The following is a 25091-nucleotide window of genomic DNA, read 5'->3' on the forward strand; positions in this document are numbered from 1 at the left end:
CTGAATTTGGTGAGGGCAAAAAAGCTCTCAAAAAAACACTTCAGCTGAAAGCTGGAAGTAATCGACAAACCTGTATTTGAAAAGCTTTTTGTTAGTATCCCATCAATTTCTAGAGTGGCCAAATAGTATAATAGGAGCCCCATTTATCTACAGGGGTTATGTTCCCAAACTTACCATGGAAACAGGAAACTATGGATCATAGCAAATTGTATTGAAATGAAATACCTCTGCTGTAAATTACCACTCTGGAAAACTTAGATAATTCCTATTCTCTTCATAAATGTGTTATGTCACATAATATCTGTACGCAGATGACGTTTAATCCTTATCACACCTTTCCACCTGCTACTAAGGGGGCTGTTCAGGTCCGGAACCGGTGCTTGGCAGCTGTGACGGTCTGGATGAGAGCGAACAAATTGAAATTGAATCCAGATAAGATGGAGGTACTCCTGGTCAGTCGCAAGGCCAACCAGAGTATAGGGTTACAGCTTGTGTTGGAAGGAGTTACACTCCCCCTGAAGACACAGGTTCGCAGTTTGGGAGTTCTCCTGGAGTCATCACTGAGCCTGGAACCCAAGGTTTTGGCAGTGGCTAGGGGAGCATTCACACAATTAAAACTTGTGCACCAGTTGCACCAGTACCTTGAGAAGTCAGACTTGGCCATTGTAGTCCACACCAGGGGTCCCCAAACTAAGGCCCGGGGGCCGGATGCGGCCCTCCGAGGTCATTTACCTGGCCCCCGCCCTCAGTTTTATAATATAATATATTGTATCTATATATATAAAAGAGTGATGGCATCACAGCGACCCACAAAACAACAAAACTACAAGCCCCCCAACCTCGAAATTTGACAACACAACCCATCATCCACGCTTCTAGGTTGATACAACAAAAAGCAAAGAAAAATAAAGTCCTAATTAGAGGGAGAGAAATAATTGTTTTTATCCAATTGCTGCCACTTAGAAGGCTAAGCTCTGCCCACTTGGTCTCCTAGCAACCCACTCAGCCCAGTGTTAATAAAAGAATAAAAAATAAAATAAATACAAATAATACAATAAAAAATAATAAACAACACTAAAAAAATTAATACAATAAAATACTATAACAAAATAACTAAAAACAATACAACAAAATAATAAAATATAATAAATTAAAAAGATAAGTTACAATAAAATTAATTAAAAAATACAAATAATGTCAAATAAAAATTCCACAACAACTTTTAACCAATACCACCACCACTTTGCCACAGCAACGCATGGCCGGGCACAGCTAGTATTCATATAATATTGATAATAATATTATAATGTAATACAATATAACACTAATACCATATAATAATATTAATTATATATTCTATATTACATATAATATTACTAATAATATTCCAGTATAGTGGTATAGTTCAATATAGTAATATATAATGCTAATATTGTGCTATGCTAATAATATAATATATTGTATGTACATATAATTTGTAAGCCACTCTGAGTCCCCTTTGGGGTGAGAAGGGTGTGATACAAATGTAGTAAATAAATGCAGTAAATAAATAATAAATAAATTTTAGACTTAGGCTCACCCAAAGTCTGAAATGACTTGAAGGCACACAACAACAACAACAACAACAACAACAACAACAACCCTAATTAACTTGACTATCTCATTGGCCAGAAGCAGGACCACACTTCTCATTGAAATCCTGATAAATGTATGTTGGTTAAAATTGTTTTTATTTTTAAATATTGTATTGTTCTTTCATTGTTCTTTTTGTTCTTGTTGTTCTTGTTGTTCTTGTTTTTGCACTACAAATAAGACATATGCAGTGTGCATGGGAATTTGTTTGTATTTTTTTCTAATGATAATCCGGCCCCTCAACAGTCTGAAGGATTGTGGATCGGCCCTTGGCTTAAAAAGTTTGAGGACCCCTGGTCCATACTTTGGTTACATCCCAAATAAACTACTGCAATGTGCTCTACGTGGGATTGCCTTTGCAGACTGTTCGGAAGTTTCAAATGGTCCAACAAGCGACAGTCAGATTGCTCACCGGAGCATACAACCCACCTGTTATGTCAGCTCCACTGGCTGGTAGTCTGCTACTGAGCACAATTCAAAGTGATGGCTTTAACCTATAAAGCCCTAAACGGTTCTGGCCCAGCTTACCTGTCCAAATGGATCTCCCCCTATGAACCATCTCAGAGTTTAAGATCATCTGGGGAGGCCCTGCTCTCGGTCCCGCTTTCTTTGCAGGCATGACTACCAGGGACGAGAGACAGGGCCATCTCAGTGGTGGCCCCTCAGCTGTGGAACTCCCTCCCCAGGGATATTAAATCAGCCCCTTTTTGATCGAGCCTTTGGAGAACTTGTGCAATAGATATATATGGAATTATGTGCAATGACTATTGGAATGGCCCGGATTACGATTATGCATTGTGTAGTTAATAGTGAAGGTATTGTTTTAAATATTTTAAATGTTTTAATGTATCTCATAATTCTATTTTAAAATGTTCATTTTAATTGTACATTGTTTTCAAGGTATCAAATAGTTGCCTGTGTGTAAAGCCACCTTGAGTCCCCTCCAGGATTGAGAAAGGCAGGGCATAAATGTCATTAAAAATGAATAAATGTCCTCCAACATGGCCCCATCTACAATGACATATAATCCAGTTTCTGAATGCAGATTAATTTCATTGAACTGCTTTATATGCAGTGTAGACTCATATAAACCAGTTCAAAGCAGTTAATCTACATTCTGAAACTGGATTATATGGCAATGTAAATCCAGCCTATGTAAACTTCTGGTGAAAGCATACCATTGAAACACCTGAAGGACATAGAAAATTCCTAGAGAGGATATATTTTTGTCAGATTCATGTAAACCAGTGGTTCTCAGCCTTCCTGATGCCATGACCCCTTAATATAGTTCCTCATGTTGTGGTGACCCCCAACCATGACATGTGATGCCTCATGGGCCCTGTAGTCCTGTTCCTAGTACTATTGTGACAGATGAAGACGAAAACATGGGGTTTTCGCCGGTTCAACAAGAGCTGGAGTCTCTTCACCTGCCGGATATTGATGTTTGCCCTCAAGAATTCAGTAAAACAGGCCTTGGGCAGAACTCCCCTCCGTTTCCCAGGAAATAATTTTATTCTAAAGACAGAGGAGTCAGAGAAGCCCAGCGGAGGAGTTTGCGGATTGCAGCCAAACAACAGACTGATTAGGCCTGCTTCCCTTGGGAAAATCTAAGGAGTCTTGCATCTGGACAGAGTTGGGTTTCGTTTCTTGTTCTCTAGGGAAAGAGATTTGTTGGCGGGAAACGAGACCCAATATAGGTGGTTGACACGGGAGATTCTTTGCGGAGTCAATTGATCAGCTTCAGGAGAGAGATCGTGTGTGGACTTCGTAACCCCAGTTCCTTGCTTCCCGGATCAAGCTTCCAAGCCTTTGCCTGGCCTTGCTGTGTAAGCACGGACGCTTCATGTTTCATGTTTTGCCCTGTTCCACGGACGCTCCACGCTTCATGTTTTGCCCTGTTCCTGGTCACGGACCTAGCCAAGAATCAAGTTTATTTCCAGCCTTGTTATCAAGCTTCATTGGACTCTAAGACTCTGACATTTCCCCACACTATTGCTTGGCAAAGTGTGTTTCGGTCAAGTGGATTAAAACTTTGAACTCTAATATCAATTATTGGACAATACATTTTTGGACTATATTTGACCTCATTTGAAAGGTCTGCTTCTGAACTATATTCTTCACTTGTTTTTATTGCTTTTATATATTTCCTTAATAAAGATATTAGATAGAGATTGGCCTCCGTGTATGGTTTTTGGTGCCCAGCAGCCAGGGTTCTGACAGACATTATTTTGTTGCTACTTCATAACTATTAGCTGTCATTTTGCTACTGTTATGAACCGTAATGTAAATCTCTGATATGCAAGATGTATTTTCATTCACTGGACCAAATTTGGCACAAATACCCAATACGCCTAAATTTGAATACTGGTGGGGTTGTGGGAGAGATTGATTTTGTCATTTGGGAGTTGTGGGTGCTGGGAGTTATAATTCACCTATGCTCAAAGAACATTCTGAACTCCACCAACAATGGAATTGGATCAAATTTGGCACACAGCACTCCCATGACCAGCAGGAAATACTGGAAGGGTTTGGTAGGCATTGACCTTGAGTTTTGGAGTTGTAGTTCACCTACATCCAGAGAGCACTGTGGACTCAAACAATGATGGATCTGGACCAATTTCAGCACAAATACTCAATATGCCCAATTTTGAACACTGGTGGAGTTTTGGAAAAATAGACCTTGACATTGGGGAGTTGTAGTTGCTGGGATTTATAGTTCACCTACAATAAAAGAGCCCCTTGAACCCCACCAATGATAGAATTGGGTCAAACTTCCCACAGAAAACCCCCATGACCAACAGAAAATACTGGTCTTTGGCGACCCCTCTGAACCCCCCTCACAGCCCCCCCCCAGGTGTCCCGACCCCCAGGTTGAGAAATGCTGATGTAGGCGAAACTGCATATACCAGGCTCACAGATAGTGAGGTCATACTTTATTGACTTGGAGGTATATTTTCATCTCACCTACCTCTCCAGTGCTGGGTCATAGAAGTTATTGAACATTTAAAAGTGTGTATGTGTGTTCCCCTCTACTGATCTATCCTCTTTGTACTCATTCCGAAATACATATGTTCTTTGAAAACAGTCATCGGTGATGATGTTATTTGTTGTTGTCTTTTGACTTCGAGACATTTTTTGGCTGATGGTAATTGTAGCACAAGGGTTTCTTGGCAAGAAATTGTTCAGAGCGGATTTGCCTTTGCCTTCCTGAGGCTGAGTGTGATTTGACCAAAGTCATCCCGTAATTTTTCATGGCTAAGCAGGGATTTGAACCATAGTCTCAGACTGGATCTACACTGCTCTATATCCTAGGATATGATCCCAGATTATCTGGCAGCATAGACTCATATAATCCAGATCAAAGCAGATAATAGGGAAGTGTAGATCCAGCCTCAGATTCACAGTCCAACAGTCAAAAGCCCGGAAACCACACAGCACCACCATCAAAACACTACACCATGTGGGCTTTCATCACTGATAATATTGATATATATACTCCTGATTTTGCATGATGTTAATTTGTTCTACTGTCCTCACCACCAAAATTTCCATTACTACTCACTTCCTCTTTAATAAGTCATGCAAAATGTCTATCTATGCATACTGCACTATGAGCGAAAAACACTATACTTATGGAAATACGTGAAAAAGCAGTCAAAGAAATTCCAGAATTGCCCTATTTAGAATTTTTTAAAATGGGAGTATGGAGAATGTTCTATTTAAAAGCCTAAAGCAAACATACCTTTCACTAATCTTTTGTGGCAGACATGAGGCACTTTTGGTCTTTTAGATGGTTTGGACTTCAATTTCCATCATTCTTTAGCATTGATTACCCTGTGCATCTGGAGGGCCATAACCTCTGGCCAGGTGATGCCGGGGGGGGGGGGGGGGGAGTAATATTTCTGAGCCATGATTGGTTGAACCTGGGTGGATATAAAAGGCCAATTGGATTTTTGCCGTTGTGTGGTTTCCAGGCTTTTGACTGTTGGACTGTGATTCTGAGGCTGGATGTTATGGTTGAGCCTTCGGGCTCCGGTAATAGAAGAAGGGGTCATAAGACTCCTCGAGAGTCAGACTCTTTCGAGGAGCGTGAAAGAAAACGGCTCCGGGATTTGTTTACAGACCCGACAGATAAGGACTCATTTGAGGGTTTTTCTGAGGGTTTGGAGGAAGAGATGGCCAGCTCGGAGGAGGACGACATGGAATAGACTCGTGTGAGGGAGGATTTGGGTGTTGGGGAAACAGGCAATGAAAGCATGGGAGGTGATTGGCGGGTTGCAGGATCAGACCCATGGACTGGCTGGAGGGATGGAGCGGGATCCACAGCTGGGGATGCTGTGGGGCGTAGTCAAAGGTGCTTAAGCTCTGATGAGGATGATGATGTTGGGGCACCTGGAATTGGGATGTCAGCTGACAGCGATGATGAGCTTGAACTGGGATAAATTGGGGTTTGGGACCAATGTCTAATTGCGTTGGGCAAGGTAATCTGGACGGACGCTTGGGCTTTTGTTGGGGAACTTCCTGAAGACGGGTGTGATTCGTTACTGGATACGTAAGTTTACCAAGGACACTGGGCATCGACGGCGGGAGGAACTGTGCGGGGTTTTTCTCTGTGCAACTTGTGTTTAATCTCGATAGCTTGGACCTCCGTCGTCTTTTTGACGGGCAATATCTACTCGCACTGGATTGACGCTGGACTGACTGACTTCGATTCAGGATTATCCCTTCTGCTGGCTATCGGTGAGACCTTTGGATTTCTAGACGACTACGCTTGGCTATAGACCTCTGGACCGGATTGGGACCCTGCTGACTGCTGTTACCCTGACTGCTGTGCCTGGACCTGGATATCGTTGGCCGCTGAACCTTAAACTGAATCCTGACTACGACCACGCTTTTCGTTCGCTGCAGGAAGGAATAAACAAGCCTGGTTTATTCTCTTGCTGTTTCTCAGTAGCAGAGAGGAATCTGCTACCAGTCTGTTGTTTACATTCTGACTCCTGTTGATCCTCTTTTGTTTGCATTGTTTGCCAGGCTGAAGTAAGCACTTTTGATTTAATCTGGATTATACTTCTGTTTAACCCGGTTTATCCCTTTGAACCGTTTAAGCTCAAACTGAGCTGTTTTTTGTTACTTATCACACTGAAGTCAAGTGTTTGCCCTGTTCTTTGTTTCCTACGGGCGTTTTTAGTTCTGTAACCTCAATAAACTGAGTTTTGTTTTACTCGCTGGCGTTCTGTCTGTGACACTGGATCTACACTTTCCTATTAACATGTTCATGTTTTTTATTTTATTTTATTTTGGGTATGCTGTATGTTTCTGTGTTGGTAATGGAATGCTTTACTTATACTGTAAACCATCCTGAGTACCTTCGGGGAGACAGAGCAGTATACAAATAAAGTTTTATTATTTATTATTATTATTATTGTGCCTTGAGTCAGGGACAGTGCAAAATGTGCAAATTCTGTGTTCTTAAGTCAAGAGCAGATGGAGTATACAATCTCCTTCCAATAAATATCAGTCCTCTGAGAATGAAAAGCTTATTGTCTGTCTTTCCCTATCTTAGTGTTTTCCAGACATGTTGGAGTATAAGCGCCATCATCCTAAATCATCACTGTCATTCTATGTGTTGTATTGTAATTTGCTATTACTGCACAACACCACAATCTTATGCACAGTTACCAATGACTATGTTTTCTGAACACTTGAGGACTTATTTTCCAAACTTACAAACTATTAGAAATTCATCAAAACATTATATCTGTCTGAAAGCCGCCCAGCTTTAGCAGGATTGTCTGATGTGGCTGTTCAGATATTACTACATTGCAGCTTTCATCATCCCTGAATATCTATGGCTCTCCAGATGTTGGTAGATCACAACTTACCCATCCCTGAAGTAGCATTGGAGGAAATATTAGTCCAACAAGATCTGGAGGACCAAAGGTTGCAGAACTGTGTCCATGATTTTATCTGATTTAATATCACATCTCACCTTTCTTTATTTTAGTGTGGGATGCATGACTGTGCCAGAACAGTGGGGAAATTGCAGATAGATGGTGCCCGGTTTTTGGTAAGTAATTTGAATAACTTCCCTTACAGAATGCAAAACTATAATTACTTCTCTTTTGATGAAAACATACAACTTGTTTCAATAGCAGCCATGCTCTCACACAATAGAGTGGAATGTAACTCTAGCATCTAGTCTGAGATGACAAAGATACTAGTGAAATATAAATCTGAAATGAACAACAAGCAGTACTGTCTACTGCTATGGCTTTTATGTGTTCCTGTGTATATTTGTTGTTATTGTGTGCCTTTAAGTAATTTTTTTACTTATCATGGGACTTTCTGGGCCAGAGAGTATGTGATTTGCCTATGGTTATCCCTTAGCCATGTGAGGAATTGAACCTCATCTCCATAGTTGTAGGCTCTCTGTGAATATTTCCCATCCCTTACATTCATAAATCAACTGGTAGATCCTTGAGTTCATTTCTGGTTGTGCTGCAAAGAACCCTTCAAGCAGCAAAATGTCTCATGGCAATAGAGCCATAGCTCTGTTGACATTTCTGCCACCCTCTCTACACATGAAGACTCTCGTCATATGATTGAAAGGTTGGCCTTCTTAGCAAGCAGCTGCTGACTTCAGACAGTAAATCTGCCTTTGGTTTTACGGCCTCATCAGATGAGCCAAATTTGGTGGTGTATGCCAGATCCTCTTTTGTTTTGCCATGGAGCCCGCCAGCTCCCATTCCACAACGTACATCTACTTCCAGCGAGGCTCCATGGCAAAATGGAGAGGTACCAATGTATGCTGCTACTGTGGCAACATGCGAAGCTTCCCATGTTACATTAAGATCAGTTGGGAAGCCAGGCGATTGACACTTCCATCTGTAGAATGGGGTAAAGGGGATGCCCACTTCCTTCTGTGAGATGAGGTAAGATGGGTTCCCCACGCCCCACGCCAGGCACTACTGGATTAGTCACAATCCATGGCAATTCCATCAGCAAATGTGATGATGAGGTCTTTAGTCCAAACATGAGAGTCAGTGGTGGTCTTTGCAGAGAACTGGATTGCTAGAACAATAAGAATACATATGCTTTTATAGAGAATCCCCGGTGGCGCAGCATGTTAAAGCGCAGAGCTGCTGAACTTATGAACCAAAAGGTCACAGATTCGAATCCGGGGAGCTGAGTGAGCGCCAGCTGCTAGCCCCAACTTCTGCCAACCTAGCAATTTGAAAACATGCAAATGTGAGTAGATCAATAGGTACTGCTCTGGCAGGAACGTAATGGTGCTCCATGCAGTCATGCCGGCCACATGAACTTGGAGGTGTCTACGGACAACGCTGGCTTTTCGGCTTAGAAATGGAGATGAGCACCAGCCCCCAGAGTCAGACACAACTGCACTTAATGTCAGGGGAAAACCTTTACCCTTTAGGTTATGTTTTTATGTCTTAATACGGCATTAAATTATTGTCAATTTAGAAGCTGCTCTGAGTCCCCCTCAGGGTTGAGATAGACCAGGGTAAAAAAAATACAGTAAATAAATAAATATGTAACACAAACCATGGAAGATGACATATAGGAAAAACAGTGACAAAGATCAAGCAGGGGCCCCATCGAACAAATAAGTGTGAACAGAATTCTTGATTGAAAAGGACATAAACCTTAGAGCTTGCAAAAAATAAAAAGCAACAGATTCCTCTAGAACTTTCAACTTTAACACTATTATGATACTGTTTATATATTGTGAACTATGGCTTGTATTCCACAAAAACATTTGCTCATCTCTAAAGTGCCAGAAGATAGGCTGTGTTCCGACAAATACTATGGCTGGAAAATATTACCAGATATATAGCATGCCTACTAGACTCTACTAGTAGTGGTGTTTCCCCCACTTCACCTTCCTCTAGTAAATTAATTTACTTGGTCAGCAGTTATGTTTTCCTTCTTTAAAATGAATTTGGTTTCTGCTTTGCAAATAACCTAAGTTTCTAATATTGCAAAAGACAAACTACTAAAGTTTTGCTTCATAGACATTTCACAATAAAAGCTGACACTCAACAGCAACTTTTATAAATTAATTCAGTTCTTCTACCTACTTGTGGCAGATAATCATTTTAAATGATACTGTGGAGTATAAAATGGCATTAGAACCCAATTTGAGTCAGATTTATCCCCAACTCAATTTGGACTGATTTGGATCTAATCACACCCTTTTCATACCTTAATCTCAAAATCAAAATATAAGGTACATCTGCATTACACTGTATAAATAATGGAGTTTGACATCACTCTAACTGCCATAGTTCAATGCTAAAGATTTTTGGGAATTGTAGTTTGGTGAGACACCAGCACTTTTGGGCAGAGAGGGCTAATGACTTTGTGACAGCCATCTTATCATTCTATGCTATTTTATAACCTTTTGGTTCTGATTCTGGCTTTCTTTTACTGTCAGAAGTAATTTGCATGATCCAAACCAAACTCATACTGACCTGAATTGGATCAGTCCAGATCAATCTAATTTAGTTTTGGATTCCATCTAAGCTAACCAGTCCTAATAAATTATGTACATTATATTTAAAGTTACTCCAATATACTGAAATTTAACTGATTAATTGTGGCACGAAACCAATTCCTGAGGGGCTAATTCAGGGATGGGAAATGTGCTGAAGAACGTCACATGTTGTTGGATTAGAATTCCCAACAGTCCTACCCTGAATAGCAATTAGGAATTATAGGAGCTGCAGCATGACAGAATATGGAAGGCGGAGATAAATCGAACGTTAGTCTTATATTAAACAGATCTATTCAAATTAATGTCACAATTAACTTGAAGAACAGTGCCTTTAGAAAAAAAAGTGCATATGAATAGGGGAAATGCTCACAGAATGTATGCAATGTTTACAAATACTCAACAATATTTGAATGTGAAAAAATGTTAGATTCTGGCCTCACTGCGATATAATCCAGATTATTACAGCAAATAATCCAAACTATCTGATTTGAACTGGAATATATGAGTCTGCACAGCCATATAATTCAGTTCAAAGCAGATGATCTGGATTTTATATGACAGTATAGAAGGGGCCTCTGAGAAATGCAACAGGGATGAATCTGGCAGGGGTGGAAGTGCATATGAAGGGGAAATGCACACAAAATGTCAGCATCAGGAAAACATTTCAAAATTCATCAATCCTGGGTGAGTATACACAAAAATATGCAAGAATATTTTTCAATGTGTGAAGGAAAATCCTAAGAACCCTAGGATTCTTAAAATACAACAGGATTGAATTTCGCAGATTTTCACATCCCTACTACAACTTTTTATGCGTTACTATCTTTCCGTGGGAATTAGTACATACTATGTCCAATATCAGGTTTCTTTTTAAAAAATAATGGTGAAATGCTTCTAATTAGAAAGGTATGCCTTACTGATTAAGTATTCACAAGTAATGTGTGTGCTCTAACGTGGTTGAATCCATGTACAGTGTTTCCTCACTTATTGCAGGGGTTATGTTCCAGGACCACCAGCAAAAAGTGAAAATCCACGAAGTAGGGACACTATATTTGTGTTGTTTACAAACTCACTGGCAAGTAGCATCTCTGTCTGCCGCTGCCTTGTGAGGTGAAAACAAAGCTGCTTCAGCCTCCTTTTCTCTCCCTTCAGCTTCTCCTTCCTTCTTTCCTTGGGCTTCTCCTTAGGAAGGAAGTAGAAAGAGGGATTTATAATATTATTTTATGATTTATGCTATTATTTTAGTGTTTATTTAAAAACTGCGAAACAGCGAGGGCATGAAAAGCTAACCACAAAGTTGTGCGGGAACACTGTATAGGTTTTTATTTTGTGTCCTTGCTGACTTTATTGCTCTCCGTCTTCTATACCGTTCCTCCTTCCTTGCCATCTAAGCTTTCACTAGACTTCAGAACCCCCAAACATTGTGATCAAATTATTTCTGCAAAGGAAATGCTTACGGATGTGGCATTTAGCTTTAATTATCATCAGAGTACTAGCCAGTATACTTGATGTTATTGTTCGCTTGTATGTTTTTAATTTAGACACAACCCTGATTTGGAAGACATTTTCCAGATTGGAAAATTGTTGAACCAATTCCAAGGTTTACCATGCCAGATCAGAAATATACAAATAGTGTCATTTTTTCTCAAAGGACTTACATTTTGGAAGGGACACTAAACACTCATTACTGAGAGATGATAGCTCAAAAATACCATAAACATATAAAGTATGCTTCTGTTTCAGACCATATGTCAAAATCTGCATGTTAATTAAAATGTGTTGGTACTACACTGAGTACTAAAATTTCACAACCAAAGCAATCATCAGCTGTATAATAAAACAGACATGACAGTCAGGACATGTCTATCCAAGCTTTGTTACTGGGGAGAAATTATTAGTAAGGAAGACTACACAAGCCCGGAGAGTCTACTTAGATGTTTAAACAAGCCTTTGAGAATGTCTAGCCCAATGGTCTGCCATTATGATACAGCACAGCACGTTTATCCTATTCCCTTGTTCTGTAGCTACAACTTGGACTATCCCTTTCCTTTCTTCTTGTTTACAGTTGGCCTTGTTTTTACGACATATGACACTTTAGCTTGTTGGCACTGTTCTGAGTTCTAATTGTTATTTTATATACTAGTGGTTTTATTTTGTATTGTACTGTGTGTTTATTTTATGCATTGCTTTAGGCACCTTGTGTCATATGTAATCCGCCCCAAGTCCCTTCGGGGAGATGGAGGCAGGGTACAAAAATAAAGTTGTTGTTGTTGTTGTTGTTGTTGTTATTGGGCAAGGTGAGATTCCTGTTTGTCCTCCTCCTATTGATAGAGTGCAAACTAGAAAGTTTATTTGAACATTTGTCATTCTCCTGCATCTGAGTTGTCTTCCCTAAATGATAGTCCACTGGACCAACACACTAGTAGACAAGTCTAATGACTTCACCAGACTACAAAACTCAGGATGTGGTAAAATGATATCATATCAAACTGTCATAAAGTGTCATCTGTCGTAAAAACATGGCCAACTGTAAATAAGAAGAAAGGAAAGGGATAGTGCAAGTGTTTTATTTTGCAAATGTGGGTTCTCCAGAAAAACCCTTTGTTTCACAAGTGTTTGCCTCAAACATGGAATTTATTGGACATTAAGATTACTTCCTCTACCATTTGGAGCATTCCAGTTACTTCAAAATTTACTTAAGTGAAGAAAGATTCAGTTTAGGGTCTCCAGTTATGAGGGGTCACTGAATATTTTTTATGCATGACTTCTATTTTTGTCAAATTATAAATCTCTGATGCCTCTTAAAGTTGATCTAGTTCAAGTATATTTTAAGACTTCATCCCATGGGATAAGTAAAGCATTTGAGATTGTTGGTTTTATCTTAAGCTTCTCAAAGCCTTGTTTTGAAATTAAATGGATGATTTCCTGCTCCCATCACATGGTTTCCCTCTTTCTGCTTCCTTTTCTGATTATCCATTTACCTTCTCATCAGGAGGGAGATAGTTCTCCTCTCACTGTCTCCTCCCCTATTTTCTTTGGATATTACAATTTCTCTGTATAAGTACAGATAGCTCTCAGTTCAAAAGGTAATTCTATTTATTTTACGTTTAAAAAAGAGATATAAATTGCCATTCCTTCCTCCATGGTCCCAAAATGGTAATGGCAGAAGAAAGGAATCAATACTGCCGATCTCGGCACCTCCGTCCATAATGATGTCATAATTATGTTTACAAGCAGGCAAAGGGAAATTCCCATCACATGTTAAATTGGGCATCTCTATGCAGGGAATTAAAAAAGAAGTCAATTGCCCATCGACTTAGGTAGTGTATGGGGGAAAAAATACGCTTTAGAAATGGTGAAATACCTGGAACCCACTGTATGAGCTTGCATCATGTGATGGGCCCTGTCGGTAGCCGTTTCTTAAATGCATAGAAATGCTGATTTTATGGTATGTGATGAAGTCCTCATCCTGATCTTTCCTCCACTATTTTTCCATCATTTTTGTGTCATATTTAACTATTCCCACACACACAGACACACACAAATATTATCAGCAGGAAAGGAGTAAATGTAGTGCTTTTGATGGATATGAGGAAGAAGCGAATTTAGACCATCCATTGAAGTGTTCGAAGTTTGTAGTTTTTGCTGTCAATATGAGTTGTTGTGTGGCTTAGTTGGCCCCACCATAGGTTTGCAAGAATATATGCATTGTATGCTCAATTTGGAGTCAATTTTACTAGAATAAAACAAAACATATGATCTGAAAATGAAGAGGGAAGATGAGAGCTGGTCTACATTAATGGCAAGTTATTTGCGATCATGGGAAACTGGAAGGGGGGGGTTTCCAATATGCCAGCTCCCCTTTGCTAAAAATCCATGAGCTGATCCCTCAAAAACTTCCTCTTCCTCCTCCAGTTCCTACATCCATGGCCCTTTTATCCTTGTCCCAGTCCCCATGGGTTGTCTCCAGGAAAGATTAAAAATGCCAAAATGACATCAAAAATGTGCCATATTGGCTCTAGCCTTTAGTTGGCCAAACAATGCTGAGAGAAGTCAAAATGCAATGGGAGGCAGTGCTAAATGGCCAACCATAAAAGAGATTGGGTAACATTGTGGACACCTATTTATGAACCACCGGAAATCTCACATGAGATGGGCCTCTTGAGAGATTTCAGACTTGCACTAGACTACAATGTCTCAGAAGAGTCACATTCTCCAAGACTTGTGATGATTGCAGCTCGCAGCCATTATAAGATTCACTACCTCTTTAACCCAGCAGGATTCTCCACCAAAAGAAGAGCAGAGAAAGTCCTCCATACTATTCAGAATAGATTTACTACGCACCTTTGCAAAGAAAAAATGTGGTTGCTTGAATATTACAAACTGACATAAATCTCCTTTCTTAGATAGGTAAGCCTGGCATTCCTGGAGCTTCTTTTTGCTCAGAGAAGTTAAGTGAGCATATCAAAGAGATTTAGATAGAATGCTTTTGCTTTTGTCTGCAAAAAACAGACGATACCCAAGATCAAAGGAATTTCATACATTGATCTTTTTCCTTTTCTGTGAAGGGACTATAGATTTTCTGAAGCTCTTTAACATGCAAATCGAACCAACTTTTTAATATGATGCTAATAGGTAGAGCAGGGGTGATAATATTGTGACTCTCCAGATGCTTTTGGACAGCAGCCTCCACTATTTCTTGCTATTGGCTATATTGACAAGGGCTGCTGTGACCAACGATATTTGGAAGGCCACACAAGTCAGCTGCACAAGTTGCACAACATATATATAGAGGCTCCTGCCACATTGCATTCAGAATCAGCCCTATTAGATAAAGTGAGGCAGCCAACACACACATTTTAATGGGTATCAAAAAAGGACAATAAAAGTTTTGTTGTTTAATCAGTTATTCAGCCCAACCAAAACAATGTCTTGGTGTCATGATTTTTAGACCTGTTCATGGGGTTATTTGGGGTACTGATTCAGAAAATTGTATTGGATAGACCATGTCAGCTCTAGTTTCTTAGATATGATTATCAAGATTTTCTATGGGAGAGCAGATGAAAACTGGTATATGCAGGGCCGTAGCCAGAAAAAAAATTGGGAGGGGTTTTGAAAATTTTTTGGGGGGTTGAAAATTTCGGGAGGGGTTTTGAAAATTTCGGGGGGGGGGTGAACCCCAAGCACACACACACACCTACAAACCTGTCAATATCTGCTTAAGATAGTGCCTGGAGGGACTCTTAATGTTTTGCGTCTCATAGACTTAGCATGAGGATTTGGTTAACCAGTTAAAATTCATGAGTAAACCAGGTTTTTTTTATAACCTGAAAAATTTCGGGGGGGGGGGGGTTGAACCCCTAACTCCCCCCCCCCCCCCCACTGCAGGCCTGGGTATATGGCATATTTTCTGTATCTCTAAAAACTAGAACTGATGGGGAAAAACTGGTGTCATTTCTGGAATCAGCATATCAAATATACCCAGAAACTGGTCTAACATTTGAGGCAACAAAATGTGATTTGGCCAGTGTTATTACTACCAGGCAAGGGGGAAACAACTTCTTAGATTTTCTGTCTCTATTGATATAATAATTTACTGGGGTGATAATAATGATAATGATAATAATGACTTATCCAAGCCTCGCTTATCCAAGCTTCTGGATTATCCAAGCCATTTTTGTAGTCAATGTTTTCAATATATCGTGATATTTTGGTGCTAAATTCGTAAATACAGTAATTACAACATAACATTACTGCGTATTGAACTACTTTTTCTGTCAAATTTGTTGTATAACATGATGTTTTGGTGCTTAATTTGTAAAATCATAATCTAATTTGATGTTTAATAGGCTTTTCCTTAATCCCTCCTTATTATCCAAGATATTTGCTTATCCAGGCTTCTGCTGGCCCATTTAGCTTGGATAAGTGAGACTCTACTGTAATAACACATCTCACAAAAGTTAAAATAACTTAAAACATAGACAATAATCCCAATCCGTAGTCAAGCACCATAGGCCATGATATTCTCTGTGTTGGAGCGAGCATGTCATAAGGGCTGCAGTAGCGCAATGGGTTAAATCTTTGTACTGCTGAACTGCTGACTCGAAGGTTGGAGGTTCGAATCTGTGGAACGGGGTGAGCTCCCACTGTTAGCTCTAGCTAACTAGGCAGATGAGCACTGCCTCCAAAACCAGAAATGAAAGGAGAAGCCTTTGCCTTTGTCTTGTGTGTTCCATTGTAACAAGGCATTGAATGTTTGACTGTGTTTGTTTATATACTGTAATCAGCTCTGAGTTCCCTTGGGGAGAAGGGTGGAATATAAATAAAGTATTGTTATTGTTATTATTATTATCCAAGAAAAGAGGGATATATCCTACTTCAATGGTGGGATAAAGTGTCCCCTCACCCTCGGACCAGTGGCCAATGGTTGCTATCCAGCTTTGACTTTGGGAGTGGAGGTTTTATTTTCTGCTTTGCCTCAGGCAGCAAAATGTCTAGTCTAGCTCTGATGAGAACATATTATAGTCAGCCCTCCACATTCACTGCATTTTTTTAAAAAAAACTTTTTTAACCTGAGAGAACACCTCTCTAAAAATCACTACCTGTTCCAGCATGACTCTACAGTCATTTTGCACCAGAAGTTGGCACAGAACTATATTGGAGATTCCTAAAAAGAACATTTTAATCAAATTAGTAAAAATCAGACTTGCAAATATGGAGGGCCAATTGTATCAAGTTATAAAGTAAAATATATATTTTATACACACACACACACACACACACACACACACACACACACATATATATATGAAAAAAACCCTGTGCTTCCTACTTGCTTGCTGCCCAAAATAAATCTAATTCTAAGGTTTTTTTAACAACTTAGTTGTCAAGACATAGCTTGAGTGTTCATTTTTAAAAATGTGCTGAACATCAGTAATACTTTAAGCAGAGAAAAAAGCTTCATTATTAATGCTTACCAGATGTTACTAGTGACAACTGTGTCCTAGTTAATGTAAGCATGGCAGCTACTGCAAGGGAAAAAACTGAAAAAGGGGAACTTTATCTTTTAAGATACATCTATTTACACAGCTCAGATATCTGACCTAAAGCAGTTTCAGTATATGCTTAGAGATTAATGTTCATCTTTGTGCTATTCTTTATTTTCAAGCTTTCCAGATAACTTTGAAACACTGTTATCCATTACACAAAGTATTTTAATGCTTTTACACAAAAGTGGAATTCATCACAGTAGCAACATGCAACATTCTCACAAAGATTTCCGTAAAAATAGAGATGGTTAGCAAGCAAAGGTAGCAAAAGAAAACTCACCCTGCATTTAAAGCAAATGTAGCACATAGACATGTTTTAAAGCCAGGGTGAAGAGGAAATTATTTTATAGAGGACTACATTTGTGATATCTTATTAAAGAAACTAGGGCATGAAGGAACAGTCCATCTACTGTATCTATTTATCCATCTTCTTTCAAGAGAGCATGAACCCGTGAAAATCAAAGACATATTTTATCTACCCTAATCCATTTTTAAAAGAGAGACGGAGAGCAGACTATTTGGTGCTATCTATTTATTATCTATAACTAAAATGCCACCAAACTGGAACAAGCCCAGTAATAAAGTGAGGAGCAAAGGTCAATCCCTAGAATATATCAGGCGTGTCTACAAAGACAATTAATATAGAAGTTCACAGGTGATTACAAATTTTCTCTGGTTGTTAGAGCTGTGTACAATTCCTAAGGCAGTTCCATACATAGTTTTGGAAAAGTTACTTTGGGGAAACAATGACTTCCAGAACCCTTCAGCCAGTAGCTATGATGCCTGGGGGGATTCTGGGACTTATTGTCCACAAAATAATGGTTCCAAAGTCTGGTTTTCAGGGGCAGCTTGAAACCATCATGTCAACTGCTTGAGACAAATCTCTGAATTTCCCTCCTACCTCTTTTCATCTTATTTTGGATTAGAGCTCTGTAAATTCTGCCCTCCAATGGGTTAGTGGCATACATCAGTGTTTCCCAGGTTATCTGATGTTCTTGGGGACATGTTTCCATTGTCAAATAGTTGAATCCTCGGGTTGGAAAAGAGACCTCCAAAGGCCATCTAGTCCAACCTAAGATGAGACCCAAAAGGAAGGAGTCCAGGTAGGCTGGATCGAAGCTGTATAGGGCTTTATAGGTGATGACCAGCACCTTGAATTGAGCCTGGAACCAGACAGGCAACCAATGGAGATGCTTCAGGATATGCGTAATCCGCTTTCTGAAGTTAGCACCCATCAGAAGTCTGGCCGCTGCTCTTTGAACGAACTGCCAATTTCTGGATGCTCTTCAAGGGCAGTCCTACGTAGAGTTCATTGCAATAGTCCAATGTGGATGTATCTAATGCCTGCACCACTGAGGACAGTTCTGGAGTTTCCAGGAATGGTTGCAGTTGGCGAACAAGCTTCAGTTGCGCTTCCTCCAGGTTTAAAGCGTAGTGGTTATACTACAGTGGCTTTCACAGTCCTAAGACCCTTGACATGTAGATACTGTGATGTCAATTCTAATTCTACCTTCTTTTCTTTTTATTCTGAAAGGTCAAGAGGAAAAAATTTCTTTTTCTCCTATACTGATTTTCACTCCAATACGATGCACTCCTTAAAAAAAAAATCAACTAGTTAAGGGGTTTGTCACAGCAGTTGGAGGGGAGGGATTTCCTCTTCCGAAACCGCTAAAGATGTTCACGGACATACACTTTGTCTTTGTCTATATTTCCATTGTTTAAGCATACTGACACAAAATGAGCCAACTAAAATTTACAGACGTCAGTATACTGACTATGATTTATCATAGAAAGGTGAGATGTAAATGCCAAAATAAACAGAGAAGTACAGTATAACTAAGTCATTTTTACATTAAATATAGATTAAAGCAGCACCGTTTGATGTCTATCCCTTTTGTTCTTAAAGTTTACAGAGGTATCTTCAAATAGATGTAAACATGAAGGTAACATGCTCTGGTGCTTGTTATGTGACTTTGAGTATCTTAAGCTATAGTGTTTCTGATGTTTTTAATGAAGCATGTTCAATACTGCAGCAGCTTTAGGTATTCACTCGGTATTAAGCGATTCCCCATAGCTCATCAGGACCTCTTAAACATTGTTTTCTATGTTGTATGTTAAAGCACATAATTTCTAACACAATAAAAGCGTAAATATCACATTTATTAATTTAGATCAAACCTGAAAGGAAAACAGTGTTCTCTGCGTTGCGCCTTTTCATCCAAGACCAGCATTGATTACTGGCTTCCCTCTCATTTTGGTTTTAATTCAAACGTGGGAAGACTTGTTGACGGTGTTGAATCCTACCTCCAAAATAGCTTCAGCACTTAGCACCACTCCTTTAACAATCAGATTAAAACCTGAAGCAATATCACTACTACAAACTCCCGGCATGGGAGCAACCAACCATCACTTGGCCCAAGGCCTAAAACATAGTGGCAAATGCATCACTACCCCCCAAGAAGGTGCACAGTACCCAATGCCCATACCCTGACAATTTATTTTTATGGGAATATTTTAATAAATCAAACACAGAAATAATCCTTCAACTACCACTATTCACTTTTCCACATAATCACCAGACAATTGGATACATTTCTGCCAACGATGAACAAGTTTTCTGAAGCCGTCCCAGAAGAAGTCAACACTCTGTTTCCGCAACCAGCGTCTCACAGTAACCATCGTGCACAGATCTTCCGATAGCCAAGCAAAGCAATAATGTGTCCCACATGTCCTTGTGAAATGCCAACTATGCTTGAAATTTCTCTCTGAGTGATATGATGATCGTGCTGAATCAATTTGTCAACCTTTTGCTTGTGAAACTCAGTGGTTGCTGTCACAGGATGTCCAACTCTGTCACACAAATCAAATGTTCCCACCTCAATGTCTTTAAACTGACTCCCCCAACAACGCACAGTACTCACATCAATACAATCACCATAAACAGCTTGCATTCTCAGATGAATCTCCTTTGGGGTGACACCTTCTGCTGTCAAAAATTCAATGACTACACGTTACTTAAGTTGCATTGACCGGGTTCCATATTTCGCACTTTAACAACACAACCGTTCAATGCTAAGGCTTCCTGCCAAATGGAACTGTAGAGGAGAGTCTACTGAACAAACCAGGACCTGCCGCATACCAGTAATGCCATATGTTGAGGAGTTATGAAGGTGGAAGCATTACTTTTCATTCAACCCTTGTAAGTGTGACTTAAACATGTGCATGTCTCTTTTTGGGCATCACGTAGGGAGTTTGTATTATCTAGCCCTTTGTGCTTTCTTCTAAATCTCCCCCTCTCATCAGCTCTCAAGCTCCAAGAGGGACCACAGCTGCTGCTACTACTGCTCACTGGTGGAGAAAGAGCAAAGAGGCCACTCAAAGGACGAAGATGCAACTGGTCAAGGCTCGAAGGAGATGGGAAAGTAGGATGTCCATCATCTGTGAATGACACCTTCTTTCTTCTCCCTTCTCAAGCAAGACCAGCTGCTATATCATCATCTATATTGCCTCTCCTTCCCTTTCGCTCTCCACTGCTAAGGAAAAGTTTTCTCTCTTAGGTTTTGATAATAGCTGAGGCAGTGGAGAGGATACAGACTGATGCAGATGAAGCATTATGCTCTTCCTGCTCAAAGTTCATTCTCGAACATGGAGTCCAAAGTGACAACAGTAATGTACTTGGGGCACTTTTATACAAGAATCATAGAGTTCAAGGAGACCACAAGGGCCATCCAGCCCAACCTCCTTCCATGCAAGAACACATAACTAAAACATCCCTGACAGATGGCCATCCAGCCCCTGCTTAAAAACCTCCAGAGAAGGTGATTCCACACACTCCAAGGATGCAGCATATTTCAAGATGTTCTTAGCACTACTCTGCAGAAAGTATTAGGCAGCTATTATAATTTTTGCACTGCTAACAGGAAAAGCAGAAGAAGCAGACGAAGTGGAGGAAAGATAAGACGGTTACAAAGCGAGGATGACACTGCATGCTTCTAAATGAGGTTTCTGTTGTGCAATTGCCCTAACTCACTCATGGAATTTTACAAGGAATCGAGGCAATGTCATCTTCTATTTATAATGCTCCAGTGCCAGAGGTTAGGAAAAAATCCTCTCTTTTTTTGGATTAAAATTCCCAGAACTCTCCCTCCCTATAGATTTTGACCATGTTAGCAATTACTTTTTTCCATTTGCTTCTCCCCCCCCCGGTGCCTTCCTCTCACCAGGAAAAAATGTTGGTATGAATGAGGCGTTTTCATTGGAAGGACTACGAGCCCCAAACCTAGAAGCACTTGACATCTGGGTAAGTTGTAAAATTCCATGAATGTGGCAAGACAATTGCACTGCATATAAAAAAGAGCACATCTGGAAGCATCTTTATTTTCATAGAGGAATTCCCAAACATTTACATTCACTGCGTTATTTTTAATTCACTCCTTCAAAAATTGCAACATAATACACAGTGGATAAACCTGCACAGGATTACACTGCAACATTATCTGCTGCCCCAAAAGAAACTACTGATTGTATTGTAGGCTGATTTATTGTTATAAATTATCAACAAGTCAGCTTCAACATATAGCAACCCTATGAATAAGAGACCTCCAAGTCATTCAGTTTATCAAAAGCCCTGCTCAGGTTTTGCAAGTTCAGGACCTTGACGTCTTTGATTCAGTCTATCCGCTTAAAGTGTGTTTTCCCTCTTTTCCTACTGCCTTCTACCTTGCCAAGCATTGTTCTCTTTTCTAACTCAGTCATAGAATCAGATGGAGGGGGACCAGCCCTTTTCCGCTAAAGCATTCTAGTAAATAGCCATCTAAACGTAAGAAGGCAACACTCATACTGGAAGACAGGAATGAGATAAGACAAAAGGCTATAAGAAGGAACTTCACATTTTGGTCCAAGAAAAGACAGTGGATTTATTTCCAGTAAGACTATGAGGAAATATTAGGAAATTGCAGCCAATTAAGCAAGTTATTACTGTTTTTATTCCAGGTTTTATACCTCCGAATGCTATGTATAGCAGTTGACAAGTAGTCTATACCTGTGTGTGTGTGTGTGTGTGATAGTTGATAATCTGACTATACATTGCTATTATTGTGTGCCTTCAAGTCATTTATGACTTATAGCAAGCCTGCACAACTTGTGAGTAGTAGAGGGCCAAAATTAGATAGGGGCTGCAAACAGATTTACAGCACTTCGTTTTCCAAGTAAGGTATAATTAATACTTAATTAGGATTGTTGTTGTTGTGTGCCTTCAAGTAATTTCAGACTTAGAGGGACCTAAGGCAACAGAGTTGTCTTGTCAAAATTTATTCAAAGTTGATTTGCCTTTGTTTTCCTCTGAGGAACATCGATGTCTCCCACGGGCTGCATGTTATGCAGGCCTGACTTATGACAATCTTCAGATAAACCTATAATGGTTTGGGGTTTTTTTCTTGGGAAGATTTGCTCAGGGATCCACTGCAGTCCTCTGCAGCAGAGATAGTGTGATTTGCCCAAAGCCATCCAGTGGCTGAATGGGAATTTGAACCCTGTCTCCATGGGTATAGTTCAATGTAGCATTCCACCATAATGGATTTCCTGATTATACACAATAGTTGACAATTCAACATATATTGTATATACTCAAGTATATGCTGAGCTTTTCAGCCCTTTTTTAGGGCTGAAAAAAAATCCCTCGGCTTATACTCAAGTGAGGGTCCTGGCCGACTTATATTTGGGTTGGCTTATACTCAAGTATATAGGTAATCAGAGTTGGACAGTCTTCTCTTAAATTACAGTTTTATGTAAATACTAGCTGTGCCCGGCCACGCGTTGCTGTGGCTTAGTCTGGTGGTGTTGGTCAGTCTGCATTAGGTTGTATTTATGCCGTGACCTCCACCTTCTTTATACTCACATTAGTAGTAGTATTTGAAGTCTGTTACCTTCTTCAATTTTTGTGTTGATTGATAATTGCTTGAGATCACTGTTGTCTTTGGTTTGTTGTTAGTTGTAATGTCTGATTCTGCTGAGTGCGGTTTATATTTTCATTGTGGTACAATAGTCTTTTTTTGTTTTGCCTGTGAAGGTGTTTATTATTATTGTTGTTGTAGTGGTCATGAAGGTTGGATAAGTTAGATGCTACTGTATTGTTTTTTGGAGGCCCAGTGTAGCACTGACTGGCCTCTCAGCCTCAGTGCCTGGCTGCTTCTTGCCTGTGATGGTGTTGATTCTTATTGTTATTGTTGTTGTCATTGTTATTATTGTAATTGTTTTTTTTGGAGGCCAAGTGTGAATGTAGGGATTGGGGAAGTGTTGGCGTTGTTGTGAGTTTTGTGGGTCCGGATTGTGGTTTTGTGGTGTGGTTGTGTTGTTACAATCGGGAGGGAATGCTTTTGTGTTGTGTTGCCAAGTTTTGTATTTCTGGGGCGTTTAGTTGTGTTGTTATAGTCATGATGCGTTGTTGTGAGTTTTGTGGGTCCAGTGTGGTTTTGTGGTGTGGTTGTGTTGTTACAACTGGGAGGCAAGGCTTTTGCATTGTTTTGCCAAGTTTTGTATTTCTGGGGCGTTTAGTTGTGTTGTTATAGTCACGATGCGTTGTTGTGAGTTTTGTGGGTCCTGTGTGGTTTTGTGGTGTGTTTGTGTTGTTGTAACCTGGAGGCAAGCCTTTTGCATTGTGTTGCCAAATTTCGTATTTCTGGGATGTTTAGTTGTGTTGTTATAGTCACGATGCGTTGTTGTGAGTTTTGTGGGTCCAGATTGTGGTTTTGTGGTGTGGTTGTGTTGATACAACCGGGAGGCAAGGCTTTTGCATTGTGTTGTCAAGTTTTATATTTCTGGGGCGTTTAGTTGTGTGCCAAGTTTCGTATTTCTGGGGCGTTTAGTTGTGTTGTTATAGTCACGATGCGTTGTTGTGAGTTTTATGGGTCCGGATTGTGTTTTTGTGGTGTGGTTGTGTTGTTACAACCTGGAGGGAAGGCTTTTGCGTTGTGTTGCCAAGTTTCGTATTTCTGGGGCGTTTAGTTGTGTTGTTATAGTCACGATGCGTTGTTGTGAGTTTTGTGGGTCCAGATTGTGGTTTTGTGGTGTGGTTGTATTGTTACAACCGGGAGGCAAGGCTTTTGCATTGTGTTGCCAAGTTTTGTATTTCTGGGGCGTTTAGTTGTGTTGTTATAGTCACGATGCGTTGTTGTGAGTTTTGTGGGTCCGGATTGTGGTTTTGTGGTGTGGTTGTGTTATTACAACCGGGAGGCAAGGCTTTTGCATTGTGTTGTCAAGTTTTATATTTCTGGGGCGTTTAGTTGTGTGCCAAGTTTCGTATTTCTGGGGCGTTTAGTTGTGTTGTTATAGTCACGATGCGTTGTTGTGAGTTTTATGGGTCCGGATTGTGGTTTTGTGGTGTGGTTGTGTTGTTACAACCTGGAGGGAAGGCTTTTGCGTTGTGTTGCCAAGTTTCGTATTTCTGGGGCGTTTAGTTGTGTTGTTATAGTCACGATGCGTTGTTGTGAGTTTTGTGGGTCCAGATTGTGGTTTTGTGGTGTGGTTGTGTTGTTACAACCGGGAGGCAAGGCTTTTGCATTGTGTTGCCAAGTTTTGTATTTCTGGGGCGTTTAGTTGTGTTGTTATCGCATGATGCGTTGTTGTGAGTTTTGTGGGTATGGATTGTGGTTTTGTGGTGTGGTTGTGTTGTTGTAACCTGGAGGCAAGCCTTTTGCATTGTGTTGCCAAATTTCGTATTTCTGGGATGTTTAGTTTTGTTGTTATAGTCACTGCGCAAACAACTTTATCATTTTATATATATAGATTCAAAAACATTTAATCTACTGATGCCTCAATTAATGTAAATTTCTTGGTATCTATTTTTATTTTTTAAATTTACCAGCAGCTTCTGCATTTCCCAACCTCATTTTATACTT

At 39.9% G+C, this 25091-nt stretch overlaps 1 protein-coding gene across 8 annotated transcripts in view; it reads left to right on the forward strand.

Annotated features, from left to right (window-relative positions):
• The window catches only part of blnk (B cell linker), a 158850-nt gene that overhangs the window by 10392 nt on the left and 123367 nt on the right, over positions 1–25091 (forward strand). For all 8 annotated transcript variants that reach the window (XM_008116752.3, XM_016995903.2, XM_008116754.3 and 5 more), the window contains exon 2: positions 7637–7699. In XM_008116752.3, coding sequence (XP_008114959.2) covers positions 7637–7699 — 63 coding nt within the window. The remainder of the gene's footprint in view (positions 1–7636; positions 7700–25091) is intronic.

Source organism: Anolis carolinensis, chromosome 3 (genome assembly GCF_035594765.1).
Source record: "Anolis carolinensis isolate JA03-04 chromosome 3, rAnoCar3.1.pri, whole genome shotgun sequence".
Lineage (NCBI taxonomy): Eukaryota > Metazoa > Chordata > Lepidosauria > Squamata > Dactyloidae > Anolis > Anolis carolinensis.